Genomic DNA, 21640 nt, shown 5'->3' with positions numbered 1-21640 from the left:
AAACCAAAATACGAAAGTGCAAAACCCTTACGTGAGAAGCTGCACTGGCTCCCACTCAAGGAACGTATCACCTTTAAAGTATGCACCTTAGTCCACAAAGTCATCCACGGTGAAGCCCCTGCATACATGTCTGATTTAATAGACCTACCACCCAGAAACACTAAAAGATCATCTCGAACTTTCCTCAATCTCCACTTCCCTAACTGCAAAGGCATAAAATACAAAGTACTGCATGCATCAACCTTCTCTTATATGAGCACGTAACTCTGGAACACACTACCACGCAACCTGAAAACAATCTACGGACTAACCGACTTCCGCAAACGATTAAAGACTTATCTCTTTGAGAAAATTTATTGCAAGGATCAAAACACATGAAGTCCATACACACTAACAGAAATGCATCAATACACTTTCTTCTACATTCTCTTACCCCGAATACTCCACCCACATATAAAATTGCTATACCTTAAGGTTTTCGTGCTATTGTTCTATTGCCCTATCTTTTCCCCATTGTAACATTCCATAGTTTCTACGCTCCAAATGTTGTTTTGACTTGACTTTGTCTTCCCATACCTCCTCATAATGTAACCCATAATTGTACTGTAACACATAGGATTTCCATCATTCACAATGTATTGTAAGCCACACTGAACCCGCAAATAGGTGGGAAAATGTGGGATACAAATGCAATAAAATAAATAAATAAAATTGATGTGGAAGGTATTTATCAAACAGACAAATCCAATGTATGAAAAACTTACGGGATCAAGAACATTTGCAATTAGTGGTACAAGAGAGGGTGGTGTTCCAGCTTGCTTACTGTAACTCACTGTATATAGGCTGCTCAAATCTGAGGCATCTGCAATTCTTATAGAAGAATACTGTAGCAAAAATGATATATGGTAAGCATAGATCAGATCTGGGAACATTTTTGAGAAGTCTTCATTGGCTTCAGGTTGTCGTTTTCCATGGACAGGATCTTCTAGCCACACCCCTGAATATTCGTCACGGTGACGTGCGTGACCCGGCCATCCAATAGGATACTTAGAAAGTAAAAACAGAATTAGCGGATTCCCGCCCATAATCCCAGTATAAATAGCATTTGACAGCTCAGACCAGACAGTTTTATTTTTTCCGCGTTGACAGAATGATCCGCAGTTAATTTATCAGCCTCAGTCAGTTAGTCAGTCAGGCACTTGTTCATAGTTGTTTTCCTTCACTACTTGTTATGTCTCAGAAAAAAACAGGTTTTAAACCATGTGTGACTTGTCCACGTAAACTATCCCTCACGGATCCTCATTTTAGATGTGTCTGCTGTTTAGGGAAGTCCCACGACACTAAAAATTGCTTTGCCTGTAGAAGTATGTCCCAAAAGTCTTTGGACATCAGGGCATTTAAGCTACAATAATATTTAACTTCAGCGGTACAGTCGGAGTCTTCTTCCGTAAGTTCTCATAAGAATTCTGTCATGTCTGTGTCAGCGACGGATGCCCCAGATGTGGTGGAAGAGAATATTATCCCTGCTCTCCCCCTTGCCTTAGTGCCCGGGGATCAGGTGCCTTCCACTCCTGCTCTCCCCCTTGCCTTAGGGCCCGAGGTTCAGGATAAGACTGTGTCTAATGGGCAACAAGCAGAACATGATGCTCATCAGGACGATGTCAGGTCTGGAGCTAGACGTCGATATCGACGCTCTTCGAAATCAGCTGACCATCAAAGTCGAGGTCGGAGGAGCCGATCTCGTTCAAATTCTTCTGCGACTTCGAGCAGTGGACTCGATCGGCATCGAGGATTTTCTCTGCATAGCCGATCATCCCGATGCCGTCAAGCTTCCAGACAGACATTTTTCAAAACATTCTCACAGGAATGCTCATAGGAGATCATCTTCTATTTCCTCATCGGATGTGCCTTTGAGCAAACGTGCTAAAACGGATTTTCATTCATATCACAGCTCTTTAAAGCATAGAGCTCGTCATTCAGTCTCTCATACTTCTTCAAAAGCTCAATCATCTTCTTCTTCTACCTCACAGTTGAAGATCTTGGAATTACTTACAAAACTACTACATAATCAGCAGACGGTACAAGAGAATAATCAGGTGAAGTCACCTCAGACAGCACCAGTTCAAACAACTTCCTTGACTCATACAGATCACACACAGCATACATGGTCTGTATCTCCATCTAGTTCAATACAAGAGTGTGCTTCAGTCAAATCTTGTATAAATTCTCCAGTACCTTCTTTGTCTCACTCATTACATATTGATAATCAGCCTCAATTAGACCAGGAATTACCTTCTACTTCAACTTTACCACCTCTTCATCAGGAGGAAAATTTATCGGTACAAGATGAGTCTTCCAATAAATTTTTGCAAAAGTTGGTGACGGTTTTAAATATAACTGTCTCTCCTCAAACTGATAGTTCGGTGGAAAAACGTTCAGTCACAAAATACCTGAATTTATCTAAGCAATTGATAGCATTACCAATACCTCCAGTGCTTCAAGAACACCACAAATTAATTTGGAATACCCCTTATTCTATTAGATCTACGCAAAGATTATTAGAATATAAATACAAGGTTCAGGAAATGTTGGGTCATGGTACGACTCAACTTCTGCATGCATCTTTAGTGGTAAAATCTGCCATGAGACGACATAAGTTGCAGAAAGATATTACCAATCATCCACCAACTAAAGATTTAAAATTCATAGATTTATTAGCAAGGAAGAATTTTCAATCTTCAATGCTCTCAATTCGTATAGCGATTCATATGTTTCATCAAATGGAATATTTGTATACCATCTTGGATGAATTGTCTAAATTACAGTCAGTACTTCTTCAGCAGGAGGTTCCAGTTTTTCAGCAGATTATTTCCAAATTGGAAGAGAGCTCTAAACAAATGATTCATACCACACATGACCAATTTGATACATCACCTAGAAATGCAGCTACTGCAATTGCATCGAGACGTTTCTCATGGTTAAGGGCATCTGCATTAGGTGAAGATATTCACGAAAAGGTAGCTGATGCTCCTTGTATGGGTGATTCTTTATTTGGGGATCGAGTAAAACAGCTGATTGAAGGTCTTAAAGAGGACTGTACAACATTGGACACTTTAGAACAAGATAAGCAGCAGCCTCCTAAACTGAATTATAAAAGATTTCCATATTTTAATGCGAGGAATAGATTTCAACAACAGAAATCTTTTGGCCACCAGCGGTCTGGTTTTCCATTTAAATCTCAGCCTCAACGTTACAATTTTCAGTCTAGATCAGGTACAGAGCGGCGTTCGCAAAAACCTGCTCAGACAAACCAGCAGCAAAAGCTCAATCCTTCTTTTTGACAGTGCGCTGTGTCAAATTCCGGTGGGGGGCAGAGTTCAACATTTTTTCAGCAATTGGAAATCAATAACAGACAAGTGGATTCTGGATATTGTTCAGAATGGTTATTCAATGGTATTTTTACAAACCCCACCTTTTCGATCACATATACATCTCCATGTTCCCAGTTCTCAGATCCCACAGTTACAGCAGGAGATTGGAAGGCTTCTTCATCTCAATGCTATAGAGATTGTACCTGCTCAAGACATAAACAAAGGTTTTTATTCCTGATTTTTTCTCATCCCCAAAAAGGATGGAGGTCAAAGAGCAATTTTGGATCTCGGACATCTCAACAAGTTTCTTCCAAAACAGAGATTTCGAATGACATCCTTACAAACCATACTTCCTTTGCTACGTCAAGGGGTTTGGTTCTCAGCCATAGATCTTCAGGATGCTTATCTACATATTCCAGTTCACCTCTCTTCAAGAAGATTTCTCCGGTTTGTCTGTCAGGGAACACATTATCAATACAAAGTTCTGCCTTTCGGCCTAACATCATCTCCCAGAGTATTCTCAAAGTGTGTCATAGCTCCGGTGGCTCACTTACATCGACAGGGCATCACCCTATTCCCTTACCTCGACAATTGGTTAATAGTGGCTCAGTCTCCACAGCAGAACCTTCAACATTTGCAAAGTACCATATTTCTTCTAGAAAAGTTTGGTTTAGTAATCAATTACAAAAAATCACATTTGATCCCAACGCAAAGGTTGATTTTTATTGGAGCGGATCTGGTGTCTTACCAATCTCTAGCGAAGTTACCACTTCCTCGAGCTCATTTGATCATTCAATTAATTCACTATGTTCAATCAGTAAAGGTCACGACAGCTCGAGTTCTTCTAATCCTTTTGGGACACGTCATCAACAGTTGCTGTTCTTCCGCTAGAACGTCTTCACATGCGACCACTTCAGTGGTATTTGAAGAAGAGGTGGATCCAGTATTGACATCCTCTTACTTCAAGGATTCTTATATCCAAACGTCTCAAGCAACAGCTTGTGTGGTGGACAAATCTTCAGCACCTTTTGGTGGGAGCTTCTTTCCAGTCACCTCTACCAACCAAGATTCTGACCACGGATGCATCCAAAGTGGGTTGGGGATCACATATCGACAACTTCTCAACACAGGGTCATTGGACCCCTCAGGAAACATTCTACTCCAACAACCTACTAGAATTGAAAGCAGTCACATTGGCGGTTCAAACGTTTCAACATCTACTTCGTTCGCAAGTGATACATGTTTGAACCGACAATCAAGTGGCAATGTTTTATATCAACAAGCAAGGGGGTATGGGCTCCTTTCGTCTGTGTCAAGAAGCTGTCAGACTTTGGACCCTAGTTCTCTCTCTACATTCTGTAATTCAGGCAGTATATCTACCAGGTCGGGAGAATTACATTGCAGATACATTAAGCAGAACACTTCAACCACACGAATGGTCTCTGAAGACCACAATTATTCACAACCTTTTTCATCTTTGGGGATGGCCTCAAATAGATCTTTTTGCATCCCCACAGAACAACAAGTGTCACAAATATTGTTCAAGGTGGCCGTCCAAGAACAGGATAGCAGCAGACGCATTTGCTATCCGGTGGACAGGAACTCTATTTTACGCTTTTCCCATTTCCTCTCATTCCGAGAGTGTTACAAAAGATCATTCAGGACACAACGTCAATGATTCTCATAACGCCATATTGGCCAAGACAAACGTGGTTTCCTGTGCTAGTGCAGTTAGCTGTTTGTCAACCGCACTTTCTTCCTGCAATTCCAGATCTCATTTCACAGAACGGGCAGCTTCTCCACCCAAACCTCAGCAAACTTCATCTTACCACCTGAAATCTTCAGGCAAATCACTAAAGTCTTCACTTTTTTCTCAACCAGTTATTGATGTGTTATTGGCTTCCAGGAAACAGTCGACTAGACTGGCTTATGCATCTAAATGGAAACGTTTTCAATAATGGTGTGTAACACAACAGCTTAACCCAATTTCTTGTCCAATTTCATTTTTATTGGAATATTTCCTACTTTTATCCAATTCAGGATTGGCGGCTTCTTCAGTAAAAGTGCATATGGCAGCTATTTCTGTTTTTCATGATTCCATCGATGATTCTACAGTGATGGTGCATCCTGTCATAAAGAGATTTTTGAAAGGACTATTCAATCTCAAACCTCCGATTCAAACTCCACCTGTAGCATGGGATTTGAATTTAGTTTTAGAAAGACTTATGGAACCTCCATTTGAACCTCTACAAGAGGCTACACTTCAATTTCTTACATGGAAGACGTTGTTTTTCATTGCGATTACTTCAGCTAGAAGAATTGGGGAATTACATGCGCTTGTACATTACCCCCCTTATACTCAACTCCTTCATGATAAAGCGATACTGCGTCCTCATCCTAAATTTCTACCAAAAGTAGTGTCACCTTTTCATGTGAATCAATTAATTATTCTACCAGTCTTTTTTCCACCTCCGCATCAGTCTAGGCGACACAGTAAGTTCCACACACTGGATTGTACTAGAGCATTATCTATATATTTACAGCGTACAACTGCTAACAGACCTTCTCAGTTATTTTTGTCTTACAATGTACGTAATCAACAACCAATCTCTAAACGAACTCTCTCTTCTTATGTAACCCAATGCATAAATTTTTGTTACACTCAACATGTGGTACAGCCTCATGTTATATCTCATAACTTGAGGGCCATGGCGGCTTCAACTGCATTTTTGCATATGGCACCTCTTCTTGACATCTGTAGAGCAGCTACTTGGTCATCACTGCATACTTTTTCACGACATTATTGTCTGGATGCAGCCTCACGAGCAGACTCCTTGTTTGGTTTGTCAATCCTTGGGGAGGCAATATAACCGACAACAGTCCTCCTCCTCCTATCACAGGTAACCGATTTTGGTTTCATTATGTTTCTGGAATTTTCATGTTGTTTTATCACGATTGTTACCTGTGTGTGCTTGGGAGTCTTCAGGGGTGTGGCTAGAAGATCCTGTCCATGGAAAAATCTTAGTTTCTTACCTGTAACAGTAGTTTTCCGTGGACAAAGGATCTTCTAGCCACACCACCCCTCCCTACCCTCCCTAGTTGTCGTAGCTATTTTATTAAACTGTCTGGTCTGAGCTGTCAAATGCTATTTATACTGGGATTATGGGCGGGAATCCGCTAATTCTGTTGCTTTTACTTTCTAAGTATCCTATTGGATGGCCGGGTCACGCACGTCACCGTGACGAATATTCAGGGGTGTGGCTAGAAGATCCTTTGTCCACGGAAAACTACCGTTACAGGTAAGAAACTAAGATTTCTTGAAAAGATGAACTCCACAGGAAACAGGGGAGAGGTGAAGGAAGGAAGGAAGGAAGGAAGGAAGTAAAATTTCAGGGCCCAGAGACAGGGACCTGGAGACCTCCAGATATGAATCTGCAGACTCAAGCCACCCTGGAGATAGAAAACACTGAGGAGCTGGACTGGATGCCAAGAGAGATATGTCTCAGCACAGTTTTTAGTTCCCTATCTCCACCTACTGGTTGATGGATACAACTATCCAACAGGGTCTGGAACAGTGGGAAGCTATGTAATAGAAGGAAAAAGATGCCCATCCACAGCCACACCTTCAAATTTCATCACAAAGGGAGAAATCTTTGACTTACATTAGAAAGCCTATAATTATGTTTTTCTTTACATTTGTTTAATCCCTTTATGACCCCAGTGCTTTTCCTGAAGTAATTTGTCTGCATATAGTGTCCTAAAGTTTATTCTAACCTGAGGGGATAGAAACTGAGGCACTTGAGCACGAAGACTAGGCTGGGATGAGTTAAGAGGTTGCACTGGCGGTTGCTGCGGCTGTTGCATGGTCCTGGCTTGTGCTGCTCCGCTATTGCCAAACATACCCAGATTGCCACTCGGTATCTGAATGGAGAGGATATACAAACTTAATGTAAAATCATCAACTCATAATTTAATCCACTACTGCATCTTAGTTCACCAGAAAATAAATATATATGTACCTATACTGCTTAATATTATCAGTTACAAAATTGTCAAACTGCCACTTACACAATCTTGTGAACATTAAATATACAGATGAGTTACCTGTCACCAGTGGTTGATCATTATGATGGTGATAGCCATGCTTTTAACACACTGATTTTTGGGGCTTTATTATAAGTAGAGCATTAAAAATGTTAAGAATGAGTGTTTCAACCCTCAAGACTACGGATGCAACTTGAATCTGAAAAAGGGCTTCCCAAACTGTGGACTGCAACCCAAAGAGAGTTGCAAATATGCACTGGGGTCATGACCTGGGCACGCACATACAAAAAAACTACTCAGCCTGCACTATAATTAGGCCTGTGCAGACTCCACAGAAGGTAGGGGATGACAACAGTGTTCGTTGTGATGCTATAGGAGAGCCAGAAGCAGCAGCAGCATGGAAAGGAAGGCCTCCAGGGCTCACATGGTTCTGTGGCTGCATTTACAGGGTCATGGCCACAGAAAATTTGATAAGCACTGTTGTAGTGTAGGGCTTTTTAATCCTGTTAAAACATGAGGGAAAGTTAACTACACTCTTGAGGTGTGGTCAACTTTCCGAGATTTATTGTGGATTTCAATATTAACAAGGAAGTTGCAAAAGAGGGCAGTCTCTGATGCTAAGCATAGCTATTGTTCATAAATACTCAGTGCCTACCATTCTTCCAGACATATCTTTAGGTCACTTACTTTGAACACATCATTGACTCCCCCCACCCCCATCATCATCTCTACAATCTGCCTTATTTTTATATTCCTCAGATAATGGATCAAATATGCAAGACGGACACAACCATAGTACTTTATGTAGTTCATTTTTCAGCATTCAACATACCTTCTTCTCTCTATGGTCTCAAAGACATTCACAACAATGAAATCCACTACAGCCCCGCACGATCCTGTGCCTTCTGGTATTCCTAAGTGCTTGGATGGTTTAGTAGCCCCATACATGCATGATATGATTACTCAGCCTTACTTACGGCTATATGCCATCCATTTGAAAGGCTGCATCCATTTGTCCCTAAATTAAGGGCATCAAAGTATAGCCATTTATGCCAACTATTGTCTAACAGTAAGGTAACAAAAGAGAAGGCATCCAAAGCACAGAAAATGAAGACAAGGAACAAAAGCACAATGGGCCTCCAAGAGTGGGTTGGCAGCCAAACTTTAATGAAGGACTCAACATGGGCTGTGTTTTGGCAGAATGTCTGTATCAGGGGATAACGCTCTGGAAATTAACAATCTGAACAGCCAGTCTTCTCAGAATACCATCAAATTTGGGATCATCACTTAAAATTCTCCATGTCTATACAAACTCTGTAATTACTTCTCACCTGTGGGGTTTACACCAATAACCAAAAGAAAACCAAGTAAACAGTTTTGTTCTGATGACTAGCACCAGAAAATGTACTCACAAGCATTTATGCTTGTTTTCTCTGCAGGCAGTTTTCAATTGGGGGGGGAAAAAGCATGCAGTTCTAATAAAAAAAAAACATGTATTATTAGGCAGCTCCCCTGCCCTCCCCTAACAACCTCCCTGTTCCCAGAATTCCTGCAAACGTGGGCAAAATTACCCGCATTGTAGAACATGGTTGATCATGGAATAATACTTCACACAGTAGAATACTTCGGAGTCGGAGGCCCAGTTCTCAAATGGTTCGAGGGATTCCTCACCACCAGATCTTACCAAGTAACAATGAACGCTGAAAGATCACCTCCATGGATACCGGAATGCGGAGTTCCACAGGGATTCCCCCTTTCACCAACCCTTTTCAACCTAATGATGATATCATTAGCCAAACTCCTAGCTAATCAAAACCTTAACCCATACATGTATGCAGATGATGTCACGATCTACATCCCGTTCAAACATGATCTAAACGAAATCACCAACTAGATCAACCAAAGCCTCCGAATCATGCACTCCTGGGCAGATTCATTCCAGCTAAAACTCAATGCAGAAAAAACTCAATGCCTAGTACTCACTTCCCAGCACAACACAAACTACTCCACCATAACCATACCATATTGCACTCTTCCCATTTCAGAAAACTTGAAGATTCTTGGAGTCACCATTGATCGAAACCTCACACTCGATACCCACGTGAAGAACACGACGAAAAAGATGTTCTACTCAATGTGGAAACTCAAAAGAGTAAAATCTTTCTTCCCGAGAAACATTTTCCGCACCCTGGTACAGTCAATGGTAAGTCATCTGGACTACTGTAACACTCTGTACGCTGGCTGCAAAGAACAGACTATTAAAAAAAACTCCAAACAGCCCAGAATACTGCAGCCAGACTCATATTTGGAAAAACCAAATACGAAAGTGCGAAACCCTTAAGAGAAAAACTTCACTGGCTCCCTCTCAAGGAACACATTGAGTTTAAGATCTGCAGACTGTACACAAAATCATTCACGCAGATGCCCCACTCTACATGTTAAACCTAGTGGATTTACCGCCCAGAAACGCCAAAAGATCAGCCCGCAAATTCCTCAATCTGAACTTCCCCAGCTGTAAAGGACTTAAATATAAGCAGGCATACGCCACTACCTTCTCCTATAGAATCACACAGCTATGGAACGCAGTACCCACAGCTTTGAAAACCATGGGCAATCTAATCAACTTTCGTAAATCTTTAAAGACACATCTCTTCAACAATGCCTACAAAAAGAACCCTTAATGACACAAATCACCACTCAACCCACTCAAGTATCAAAATACACCTCTTACACCACCCTAACATCTCCTTCTCTAATTCCTCATACATCTTCTGCTTAATAACGATTGTATACAAGATCCTGTCATGACTATGTCATAACAACACTCTGTAAGCCACATTGAGCCTGCAAATAGGTGGGATAATGTGGGGTACAAATGCAATAAATAATAATAATAACAACATGTGTACCAAGAAGAAATTGCTTTCAATTTAACCCATTTCTATGGAGCAAGCTGATTAGCCAATTTGGTTAATTCCATATTCCAGTTCTTAACCATGGTGTGCACGTCAGTAGTGAGCACATTTTTTAAAAACATGATTAGCTAAATTTTGACCATACCCATTTATCTCTAGCTGCAGTAGAGGTCCTCTTTAAGCCTTGTTGCAGGTTTAAACTCCAGCTTGTAATGATCAGACCAAATCAAACTTCTAAACCTTCCACCAACTTTTTAGCTCCCTCTGAAGATATAAACAGTGTCCAACGCATGTCCTGCTCTATGAGTGGCCTGAGATGGAACACATGTAGGCCAAGTATGGACATAAAATCTTTAAAATATAGAGCATTCGAATCATGTGGATTTTCTGTATCTAGATTAGTCACCTAGTATCACATTTTTTGTTAAGTTCACACAACGTTGGGCTATTTTGTCAATTAAATAATTCAAATAGCACTGTAGAACATGAGTAATTTTATCTACATTGAAGGCTAACAATTAAAGACCTCACTGCTGCAGGTCTAATGCTGTTTTATAAGTGGCAATGCCTTTGATTACAACCCTCCCATGTAGAAGGAAAAGATACAACACATTGTAAGATAAAGTTTAGAACTTACATGAAGCAGCTACAGAATTTTCTACCTAATAAAGTCATGTTCAAAACATTTATGAATATTTGCGAAAGAAAACTGAATGGCGACATTTAAACTGAGGGAGAAAATATTTTGTTTGTTCAATACGCTGTCTGGCTACAGAGAAAACAAAGCATGCGAAAATGACATTAAATTATAATCATTAAAAATTTAAAAACTCACCTGTCTAGAAGAATTCAAGTTTTGCATGCCCAGCCCTGTGGCAATGCCACCCAGGGTCTGATTAGGGAGTGCACTGTTTGAAAGGGGGAGTTTCAGGCTTGGTGAAGGCAAAAACGGTGAAGAAGTGGGCTCTTCCACTAGGCCGCCATCCTGATTGGAGAAAGAAAGGGTGAGCTGTGTGCAGTGTCCAGCAACAGACAAAGCACAACACAATTTCCCAAGGAAATAAAATAAAAATGGGCATGATAGATAATAAGAAAAAAAAAAAAAAGAAAGGAATTAAGAAGCATGAGTAATGAAGAAAATAAGGGTAAAACAAAGAAAAGACAAAAGACAGACAGGGTTAAGATAGGTCATTTCAATTTACTTTCTGATTTTAAACGCACGCAGTTGGTTCCCCTGCTGAAGAAGTTATTGACTTCAAGTTCTTCCCCCCCCCCCTTTTTTTTTCTGAAAGAAGCTACATAGTAATTAGGGACCAGAGATTTTGTCATTTCCCTTAGTAACTTCTCTAGCAATATTTATTATACTAATGTCAACTGAAGATTTACGGCTCCTTTTACAAAGCTCCAGTAGTGATCCCTGCACAGCAAATGAAACGAAGCCCATAGGAATTGAATGAGCTTCGTTGCATTTCCCTCTGTGGGAATCAATACCACAGCTTTGTAAAAGGAGGCCTTAATGAGATGCTATGTCCACCTGGCAGGCTGTAGTACAACAACAAATTAAAGAATGCTTCTCAACTTGATTTCTATTCATATTTTAGGTTGTTATTATATTATATAATATTGTCTTCCTCACAAAGAAAGAGGAAGCAAAGCAGTTTGGGAAATACTGAAGACCTGTAGCAGGAAAGGAACTCATAATCCACTATGCAAAGAATCTAGGAAGCCAGATGCTTGAGCAACATCCAATTTAGTACAGATAACTATTTAGCAGCATAGTAAATGACAGCACATAAAGACCCATATGATTCATCCAGTCTGCCCAAGAAGGTGGCCAAAGCCATACCTGACACTTCATGCAGGTCACCCTCCTTCATGATCAAATACTGACATCACAAATAGGGCAGCTGACAATTTACCACAATGCCAACCACATAAGCAGTTATATTTTATTCAATCTGAAGAGTGGTTTTATAATTTTGGTTGCATCCTAGCCATAGTCACTGTCAATATTTGATTAAACTAAAAATTCAATAGCACTGCAAACTTAAGATTTTCCTTACTATGAAATCTTAAGTGTCCCCCTCCCCCCACCGAGATACAATCGTAGCATATGATATGAATGTGAAGCGAATGCTACTTACCTGTAGAAGGTATTCTCCGAGGACAGCAGGCTGATTGTTCTCACTGATGGGTGACGTCCACGGCAGCCCCTCCAATCGGAATCTTCACTAGCGAAGACGTTTGCTAGCTCTCGTGCGCCCATGCGCACTGCGCGACCGTCTTCCCGCCTGAACCGGCACGTGTTCGTTAGTCCCGTATGTAGCAAGACAAAGACAAGGGAAGACAACTCCAAAGGGGAGGCGGGCGGGTTCATGAGAACAATCAGCCTGCTGTCCTCGGAGAATACCTTCTACAGGTATGTAGCATTCGCTTTCTCCGAGGACAAGCAGGCTGCTTGTTCTCACTAATGGGGTATCCCTAGCCCCCAGGCTCACTCAAAACAAACATGGTCAATTGGGCCACGCAACGGCGAGGACATAACTGAGATTGACCTAACAACTTATCCAAGTAACTGACAGTGTAGCCTGGAACAGAATAAAAAATGGGCCTAGGGGGGTGGAGTTGGATTCTAAACCCCAAACAGATTCTGAAGCACCGACTGCCCGAACCGACTGTCGCGTCAGGTATCCTGCTGCAGGCAGTAATGAGATGTGAATGTGTGGACAGATGACCACGTCGCAGCCTTGCAGATCTGACTTCAAGTGGCTGACTTCAAGTGGGCCACTGACGCTGCCATGGCTCTAACATTGTGAGCCGTGACATGACCCTCAAGAGCCAGCCCAGCCTGGGCGTAAGTGAAGGAAATGCAGTCTGCTAGCCAATTTGATAAGGTGCATTTCCCCACAGCCACTCCCCTCCTGTTGGGATCAAAAGAAACAAACATTTGGGCGGACTGTCTGCTGGCCTGTATCCGCTCCAGATAGAAGGCCAATGCTCTTTTGCAGTCCAATGTGTGCAGCTGACGTTCAGCAGGGCAGGAATGCGGATGGGGAAAGAATGTTGGCAAGACAATTGACTGGTTCAGATGGAACTCAGACACCACCTTCGGCAAGAACTTAGGGTGAGTGCGGAGGACTACTCTATTATGATGAAATTTGGTGTAAGGAGCATGGGCTACCAGGGCCTGAAGCTCACTGACTCTACGAGCTGAAGTTACTGCCACCAAGAAAATGATCTTCCAGGTCAAGTACTTCAGATGGCAAGAGTACAGTGGCTCAAAAGGAGGTTTCATCAGCTGGGTGAGAACGACATTGACATCCCATGACACTGTAGGAGGTTTGATGGGGGGCTTTGACAAAAGCAAAACTCTCATAAAGCGAACAACTAAAGGCTGTCCCGAGATCGGCTTACCTTCCACACGGTAATGGTATGCACTGATTGCGCTAAGGTGAACCCTTACAGAGTTGGTCTTGAGACCAGACTCAGACAAGTGCAGAAGGTAGTCAAGCAGGGTCTGTGTAGGACAAGAGCGAGGATCTAAGGCCTTGCTGTCACACCAGACGGCAAACCTCCTCCATAAAAAGAAGTAACTCCTCTTAGTGGAATCTTTCCTGGAAGCAAGCAAGACACGGGAGACACCCTCCGACAGACTCAAAGAGGCAAAGTCTACGCTCTCAACATCCAGGCTGTGAGAGCCAGAGACTGGAGGTTGGGATGCAGAAGCACCCCTTCGTTCTGGGTGATGAGGGTTGGAAAACACTCCAATCTCCACGGTTCTTCGGAGGATAACTCCAGAAGAAGAGGAAACCAGATCTGACGCGGCCAAAAAGGAGCAATCAGAATCATGGTGCCTCGGTCTTGCTTGAGTTTCAACAAAGTCTTCCCCACCAGATGTATGGGAGGATAAGCATACAGCAGACCTTCCCCCCAATCCAGGAGGAAGGCATCCGATGCCAGTCGGCCGTGGGCCTGAAGTCTGGAACAGAACTGAGGGACCTTGTGGTTGGCTCGAGATGTGAAGAGATCTACCAAGGGGGTGCCCCACACTTGGAAGATCCGGCGCACTACTCTGGAGTTGAGCGACCACTCGTGAGGTTGCATAATCCTGCTCAATCTGTCGGCAAGACTGTTGTTTACGCCTGCCAGATATGTGGCTTGGAGAAACATGCCGTAATGGCGAGCCCACAGCCACATGCTGACGGCTTCCTGACACAGGGGGCAAGATCCGGTGTCCCCCTGCTTGTTGATGTAATACATGGCAACCTGGTTGTCTGTCTGAATTTGGATAATTTGGTGGGACAGCTGATCTCTGAAAGCCTTCAGAGCGTTCCCGACCGCTCGTAACTCCAGGAGATTGATCTGTAGACCTTGTTCCTGGAGGGACCAGCTTCCCTGGGTGTGAAGCCCATCGACATGAGCTCCCCACCCCAGGAGAGACGCATCCATAGTCAGCACTTCTTGCGGCTGAGGAATTTGGAAAGGACGTCCCAGAGTCAAATTGGACCAAATCGTCCACCAGTGCAGGGATTCGAGAAAACTCGTGGACAGGTGGATCACGTCCTCTAGATCCCCAGCAGCCTGAAACCACTGGGAAGCTAGGGTCCATTGAGCAGATCGCATGCGAAGACGAGCCATGGCAGTCACATGAACTGTGGAGGCCATGTGGCCAAGCAATCTCAACATCTGCCGAGCTGTGATCTGCTGGGACGCTCGCACCAGGGAGACGAGGGACAACAGATTGTTGGCCCTCGTCTCCAGAAGATAGGCACGAGCCGTCTGAGAATCCAGCACAAACCCCAGTAGCTCCAGGAGTCGAATAGTCATCTGCATGGACTGTAGAGCTCCTGCCTTGGATGTGTTCTTCACCAGCCAATCGTCCAGATAAGGGAACACATGCACTCCAAGCCTGCGGAGCGCTACTGCTACCATAGCCAGGCACTTCGTGAACACCCTGGGCGCGGAGGCGAGCCCAAAGGGTAGTACACAGTACTGGAAGTGACGTGTTCCCAGAAGGAATCGGAGATACTGTCTGTGAGCTGGCAGTATCGGAATATGCGTGTAAGCATCCTTTAAGTCCAGAGAGCATAGCCAATCTTTTTCCTGAATCATGGGAAGAAGGGTGCCCAGGGAAAGCATCCTGAACTTTTCCTTGACCAGATATTTGTTCAGGGCCCTTAGGTCTAGGATGGGACACATCCCCCCTGTTTTCTTTTCCACAAGGAAGTACCTGGAATAGAATCCCAGCCCCTCTTGCCCCGGTGGCACGGGCTCGACCGCATTGGCGCTGAGAAGGGCAGAGAGTTCCTCTGCAAGTACCTGCTTGTGCTGGAAGCTGAAAGACTGAGCTCCTGGTGGGCAATTTGGAGGCATGGAGGCCAAATTGAGGGCGTATACTTGCCGGAATATTTGAGGAACCCAACGGTCGGAGGTTATAAGAGGCCACCTTTGGTGAAAAACTTTCAACCTCCCCCCGACCGGCAGATCGTCCGGCACGGACTCTTTGATATTGGCTATGCTCTGCTGGAGCCAGTCAAAAGCTCGCCCCCTGCTTTTGCTGGGGAGCTGTGGGGCCTTGCTGAGGCGCACGCTGCTGATGAGAGCGCGCGCACTGGGGCTTAGCCTGGGCCGCAGGCTGTCGAGAGGGAGGATTGTACCTACGCTTACCCGAAGAGTAGGGAACAGCCCTCCTTCCCCCATAAAAATGTCTACCTGAAGAGGTAGATGCTGAAGGCTGCCGGCGGGAGAATTTGTCGAAAGCGGTATCCCGCTGGTGGAGCTGTTCTACCACCTGTTCGACCTTTTCCCCAAAAGTGTTATCCGCCCGGCAAGGGGAGTCCGCAATCCGCTGCTGGATCCTATTCTCCAGGTCGGAGGCACGCAGCCATGAGAGTCTGCGCATCACCACACCTTGAGCAGCGGCCCTGGACGCAACATCGAAGGTATCATATACCCCTCTGGACAGGAATTTCCTACATGCCTTCAGCTGCCTGACCACCTCCTGAAACGGCTTGGCTTGCTCAGAAGGGAGCTTGTCCACCAAGTCCGCCAGCTGCCGCACATGGTTCCACATATGGATGCTCGTGTAGAGCTGGTATGATTGAATCTTGGCCACGAGCATGGAAGAATGATCGGCCTTCCTCCCAAAGGAGTCTAAGGTTCTGGGGTCTCTGCCCGGGGGCGCCGAAGCATGCTCCCTAGAACTCTTAGCCTTCTTCAGGGCCAGATCCACCACACCAGTCGTGAGGCAACTGAGTGCGCATCAGCTCTGGGTCCCCATGGATCCGATACTGGGATTCTATCTTCTTGGGAATGTGGGGATTAGTTAGTGGCTTGGTCCAGTTCGCCAGCAATGTCTTTTTTAGGACATGATGCATGGGTACTGTGGACGCTTCCTTAGGTGGAGAAGGATAGTCCAAGAGCTCAAGCATCTCAGCCCTTGGCTCATTCTCCGCGACCACCGAGAAGGGGATGGCCGTAGACATCTCCCGGACAAAGGCCGAGAAAGACAGACTTTCGGGAGGAAAAAGCTGCCTTTCAGGGGAGGGAGTGGGGTCAGAAGGAAGGCCATCAGACTCCTCGTCAGAGAAATATCTGATGTCCTCCTCCGCTTCCCACGAGGCCTCACCATCGGTATCAGACACAAGTTCACGAACCTGTGTCTGAAGCCGCGCCCGTTCCGACTCCGTGGAAACACGGCCACGGTGGAAGCGTCGAGAGGTGGACTCCCTGGCCGGGAGCGGCGAAGCTCCCTCCCCAGATGTTGTCGGGGAGTCCACCTGGGAGGCAGCCGAAGCCTACCGGGGACCTCACCCTGGGCAAAGGGCCAGCCGTTGCCTCACTCGACGGCACCAGTGGCGCAGGCACCCCCGGTACCGGAGGAGAAGGACGTAACAGCTCTTCCAGGATGCCTGGAAGAACAGCCCGGAGACTCTCGTGCAGAGCGGCTGTGGAGAAATACAGAAGCCGGTGCAGGCGTCGAGGTCAGAATCTGTTCCGGGCGCGGAGGCGGTACCGGGCTGTCCGGGGTAGAGCGCATCTACACCTCCTGGATGGAGGGTGAGCGGTCCTCCCGGTGCCGATGCCTGCTGGGTGCCGACTCCCTCGGCGACCCAGAGCTCCCGGTACCAAGTCGGGAAGGTGACCGGTGACGATGCTTCTTCGAGCGAAGCATATCACCGGAGCTCCCCGGTACCGATGAGGAGGACGTTGAATCCAGACGTCGCTTCCTCGGGGACGGGTCCGAAGATGGTCGATCCCGGTGGGGCTGTACCGCAGGAGCCCTCAGGGCAGGAGGAGACCTACCCGAAGGCTCACCGCCACCAGCAGGGGAATGGACAGCCCTCACCTGCACGCCAGACGAAACACCATCGTCCGACGACATCAGCAGCAGTGGGGGGTCCCGGTACCACCGACGCACTCTTCCGAAGTCTCGGTACCGTCGACGCAGGAGGAATACGCCTCGACGCCGTTGACGCTGATGCACTCCCCGAAGACTTCGGTGCTGCCGACGCCGATGCACTCGACGAATCCCGAGATGCTGTTGCCGTCGAAGCGCCGGAGAACAGAACGTTCCACTGGGCTAATCTCGCTACCCGAGTCCTCTTTGCCAAAAGAGCACAAAGACTACAGGCCTGCGGGCGGTGCCCAGCCCCCAGACACTGAAGACACGAAGCGTGCCTATCATTGAGCGAGACTATACGGGCGCACTGGGTGCACTTCTTGAAGCCGCTGGAAGGCTTTGATGACATGGGCGGAAAAATCGCGCCGGCGAAATCAAAATTCGCAATGATGACAATAGGCACCGAAAAAAGAAAGGGAGAAAAACCCATACGGGCGGCCAACAAGGCCGCTCCCGAAAGTGAAAAGACACTTACGCTGGGAAAAAGCTAGAAATACGGGAAAAAGGGGAACCTTCCTCTTTTTTTTTTTTTAAACAAACACAGAAAAAGGTAGAAAAGGCGAAAGACGCGCGAGGTCTTCTGAGGGGCACGAAACGGCGGCAAAACACGACCATCCAGAGCGCGGACAAAAGAAGACTAACGAACACGAGCCGGTTCGGGCGGGAAGACTGTCGCGCATGGGCTAGCAAACGTCTTTGCTAGTGAAGATTCCGATTGGAGGGGGTGCCGTGGACGTCACCCATCAGTGAGAACAAGCAGCCTGCTTGTCCTCGGAGAATATAAAATATGTTTGTTCTTGATCTATCCTTGCTATTTTTAGGGGACACTACTACTACTACTACTTAACTACATCCGAAATACTGGAGCTGCTGTCTAAGCACCACTTAAGCTGTGTTTTGATTCCATGTAGGGATCCTTTGTTTTTATCCCATGCATTTTTGAATACCAGCACTGTTTAGGTCTCAAATACCTCCCCCAGGAGGGCACTCCAGGCATATATCATCCTCTGTGAAAAAGTGCTTCCTGAAGTCTACCACCCTGCAATCTCAATCCATGTTCTATAGCTTTACCACTTTCCTGTCTCCAGAAAATATTTTTTGTATATTAATACTTTTCAATTACTTAAGCATCTGTTATCATATCTCCCGTATCCCTCCTTTCCTTCAGGTATACATGGTCAGATCATCAAGTCTCTTCTCATGTGTCTTTTGACACAAACTCCATACCATTTTTGTCACTTTTCTCCTACTTGTTTCAACTCTATGTCCTTAGCTAGGAATGGCCTCCAAAACTGAAACAACACTTCAAGTGGGGCCTTACCAATGACTTTGTTTAGGGGCATTAATACCTCCTTTCTTCTGCTGGTTATACCTCTGTCTATGGGAAGGATGCTGGAGTTGAACTAAGTGGGAAATTTGTATGCCCATTTGCTTAAGCAAAAATTATGACAAAAATTTATCACATTCTATGGCTGGCATCTGGGATTTATCGCTGCAGTGTGGGTAGGAATAAATGGGCAAAGATAACGGGTTAGGTGATCTTTTATCTGCTGCCATCTAACATGTTACTATAATCATTTCCTATAGTAAGATGTATTTTGCTGTGTCTGCACAGAACTGACAAACCAAAAATAAACCAGAAGCTGTAAACAGAACTGACAGCATTTTATTTCATGAGCCAGCCAAATCAAAGTTAAGATGTGTAATTTGTCTTCCTTCCCCTCATAATAATCATTAAATAGCTGAACAGCCTTTAGTACATGATTAATCTTTTTCTACACAATTTTCTATGTTGACGTTTAAGGATTACAACACAATCACAAGGAATAACTCTGGTACTGTATGGATTAGTAACTCAAAATGGAAACTATATTATTACAACATAAGGAAGTAAATAAAATAAACAGTTAGCTTGACAATCTGCAACTAAAACTAGCAAAGGAGAGCAGAAGAGGAAGACAAAAATTTCCATATCTGACATTTTACATATTTCTGAGATGACTATCAAGCGATCACCAGAGTCCAATTTATGTCTATTCGAAATCCATGTTAATCCCCTTGCTTAACCCAGTTTCAGCTGGATAGCAGATATCTAAGTTTGTCTGAATACTGATGACATTAACACAAATGGTATCCCAATTTCATTACGCCACTAAATTCACTAAAGACTGATAAGAATATGTATCCAGAGAAATCTACCAAAAAATGTAAAAGCTGAACCCATCTGTTCTGCACCATCTTTAGTACAGGCGTTTCTATAATGAATCAAGTTTACAGCAGGATGCTGCAATTCATTTTGCATTTTTCATTAAATTACATTACAGTCTTATATTCCGCCAATATCTTATCAGTTCAAGGTGGTTTACAATTGTAAGAGACTAGAACCAATTTGTCTAGGAAGGTATTAAACATCGTTTGATAAACCAAATTTACAGTAGAGGTAGGTTTATAGCTTTTTCTTGAACCCCAAATAGTTTCTATAAAGTCTTGAAACAGTTGGTACGGAGTTTCAAATTGCCACCATTTGGAATGACGGAGAGGCAGTAAACTGCTTCACAAAATTCAATTTATGAGCCATAGGGAACAGTAGCATGAAAGTATTACAAGTTTTTTGAACCATGTAGAAAAGTGACTAAAGTTGGAGCTTCACCCACCAATATCTTAAAAACTGATATTGTATTTGTGCCTCTAACAGAAGCCTGTGTAACTTAGAATAGAAAGCTTTCACAGAATTATATCTTTTCAATCCATAAATTAGCTGGACGGCTGTATTCTGAACTAACTGTAGCTGATAGCGAAGGAATTTTGTACAAACCAGTATAAACAGTAGTCTATCTCAATGAGATCAAGTGGACAAATAGCCTAAAAACAACTCAAAATATTTCCTTATAGCTTTTAGTTTCCTGAGAGAGTAAAAAGATTTCTTTACAATAGCCTGAGTATAATTATACATAGCTGGTTGCCAAGTTCTACACCAAGTATTTTAGATTGTAAGTAAAGTGGTCAGAGCCCACCTTCAAATTATGATGAAATCTAGGGTCATTAGAAGACTATCCATAAAAACGTTTTCTCTATTTAGTTTTGAGAGATGAACTATGACCCAGTCCTTTATTGATCTAATACAAGTTTGATTAAGGGACAAAATATCTGGCCAAGACTTGAGTACTGGTAGGAAAACAGAAATGGCAACGGCATAGAGAGTAAGATTCACTTGAAGCTGATCCAAGATCATACCCAATGACTACAAAAGAATATTAAAAAGTACAGGAGAAAGGGGGGGAAGCCCTTAGGCATGGCACAAACAGTTTTCCATTTGTCTGAGTGTGCTCCCTCCTTTGTTGAATAATAATGATTAGAAAGAATACCATGAAACCAACTCAGCACCTTCCCCTGTATGTCTAATTGATCTAATACTTGTAGCATTAAAGAATGGTTGACAAGTTCAAAAGCATAAGACAGATCAAACTAGACAATGAATTGCACACTAACCTCTACTCAAAGTTTTTTTCCCCATAAGTCACAAAAGTGTCTGTTTCCATACTATAATTTTTCCTAAAACCTGACAGATATGAAGGAGAAATTAGATCTCACCTGCTAATTTGCTTTCCTTTCAGTCCCTCCAGACCAGCCCAGAAAATGACTGATGGGTTGTGCACACCTTTCAGCAAAAGACGACTGAACTAGACTCTCGTGAGAGCCAATAAGAGCCCGGGCTAGCTAAAAGCAGATTCAGTATTGCCTTAAAGCAGGAGAGAAAAGGAAACACCTGTGCAAACAGTGAACTTTAACAGCCACTCATGACATATAGAAGTCTGTTTTTTGTTGTTATTTTTTAAAAAGAGGTATATAGCACAAGCGAACACAGCAGTTCTATGAGAAACCAAAATAAAAAACTAATGCAGAGGGAG

The 21640-nt window shown here is 44.0% G+C and overlaps 1 protein-coding gene across 1 annotated transcript in view; it reads right to left on the bottom strand.

Annotated features, from left to right (window-relative positions):
* TNRC6C (trinucleotide repeat containing adaptor 6C) overlaps positions 1-21640 on the bottom strand; it is a 253617-nt gene that overhangs the window by 100701 nt on the left and 131276 nt on the right. The window contains 2 exon segments of the mRNA XM_030208143.1: positions 7146-7292; positions 11166-11315. Of these exon segments, the coding sequence (XP_030064003.1) occupies positions 7146-7292; positions 11166-11315 (297 nt within the window).

This window comes from Microcaecilia unicolor, chromosome 6 (genome assembly GCF_901765095.1).
Source record: "Microcaecilia unicolor chromosome 6, aMicUni1.1, whole genome shotgun sequence".
Classification (NCBI taxonomy): domain Eukaryota; kingdom Metazoa; phylum Chordata; class Amphibia; order Gymnophiona; family Siphonopidae; genus Microcaecilia; species Microcaecilia unicolor.
The sequence above is the reverse complement of the archived record's forward strand: the minus strand, read 5'-3'. Positions and strand labels throughout refer to the sequence as shown.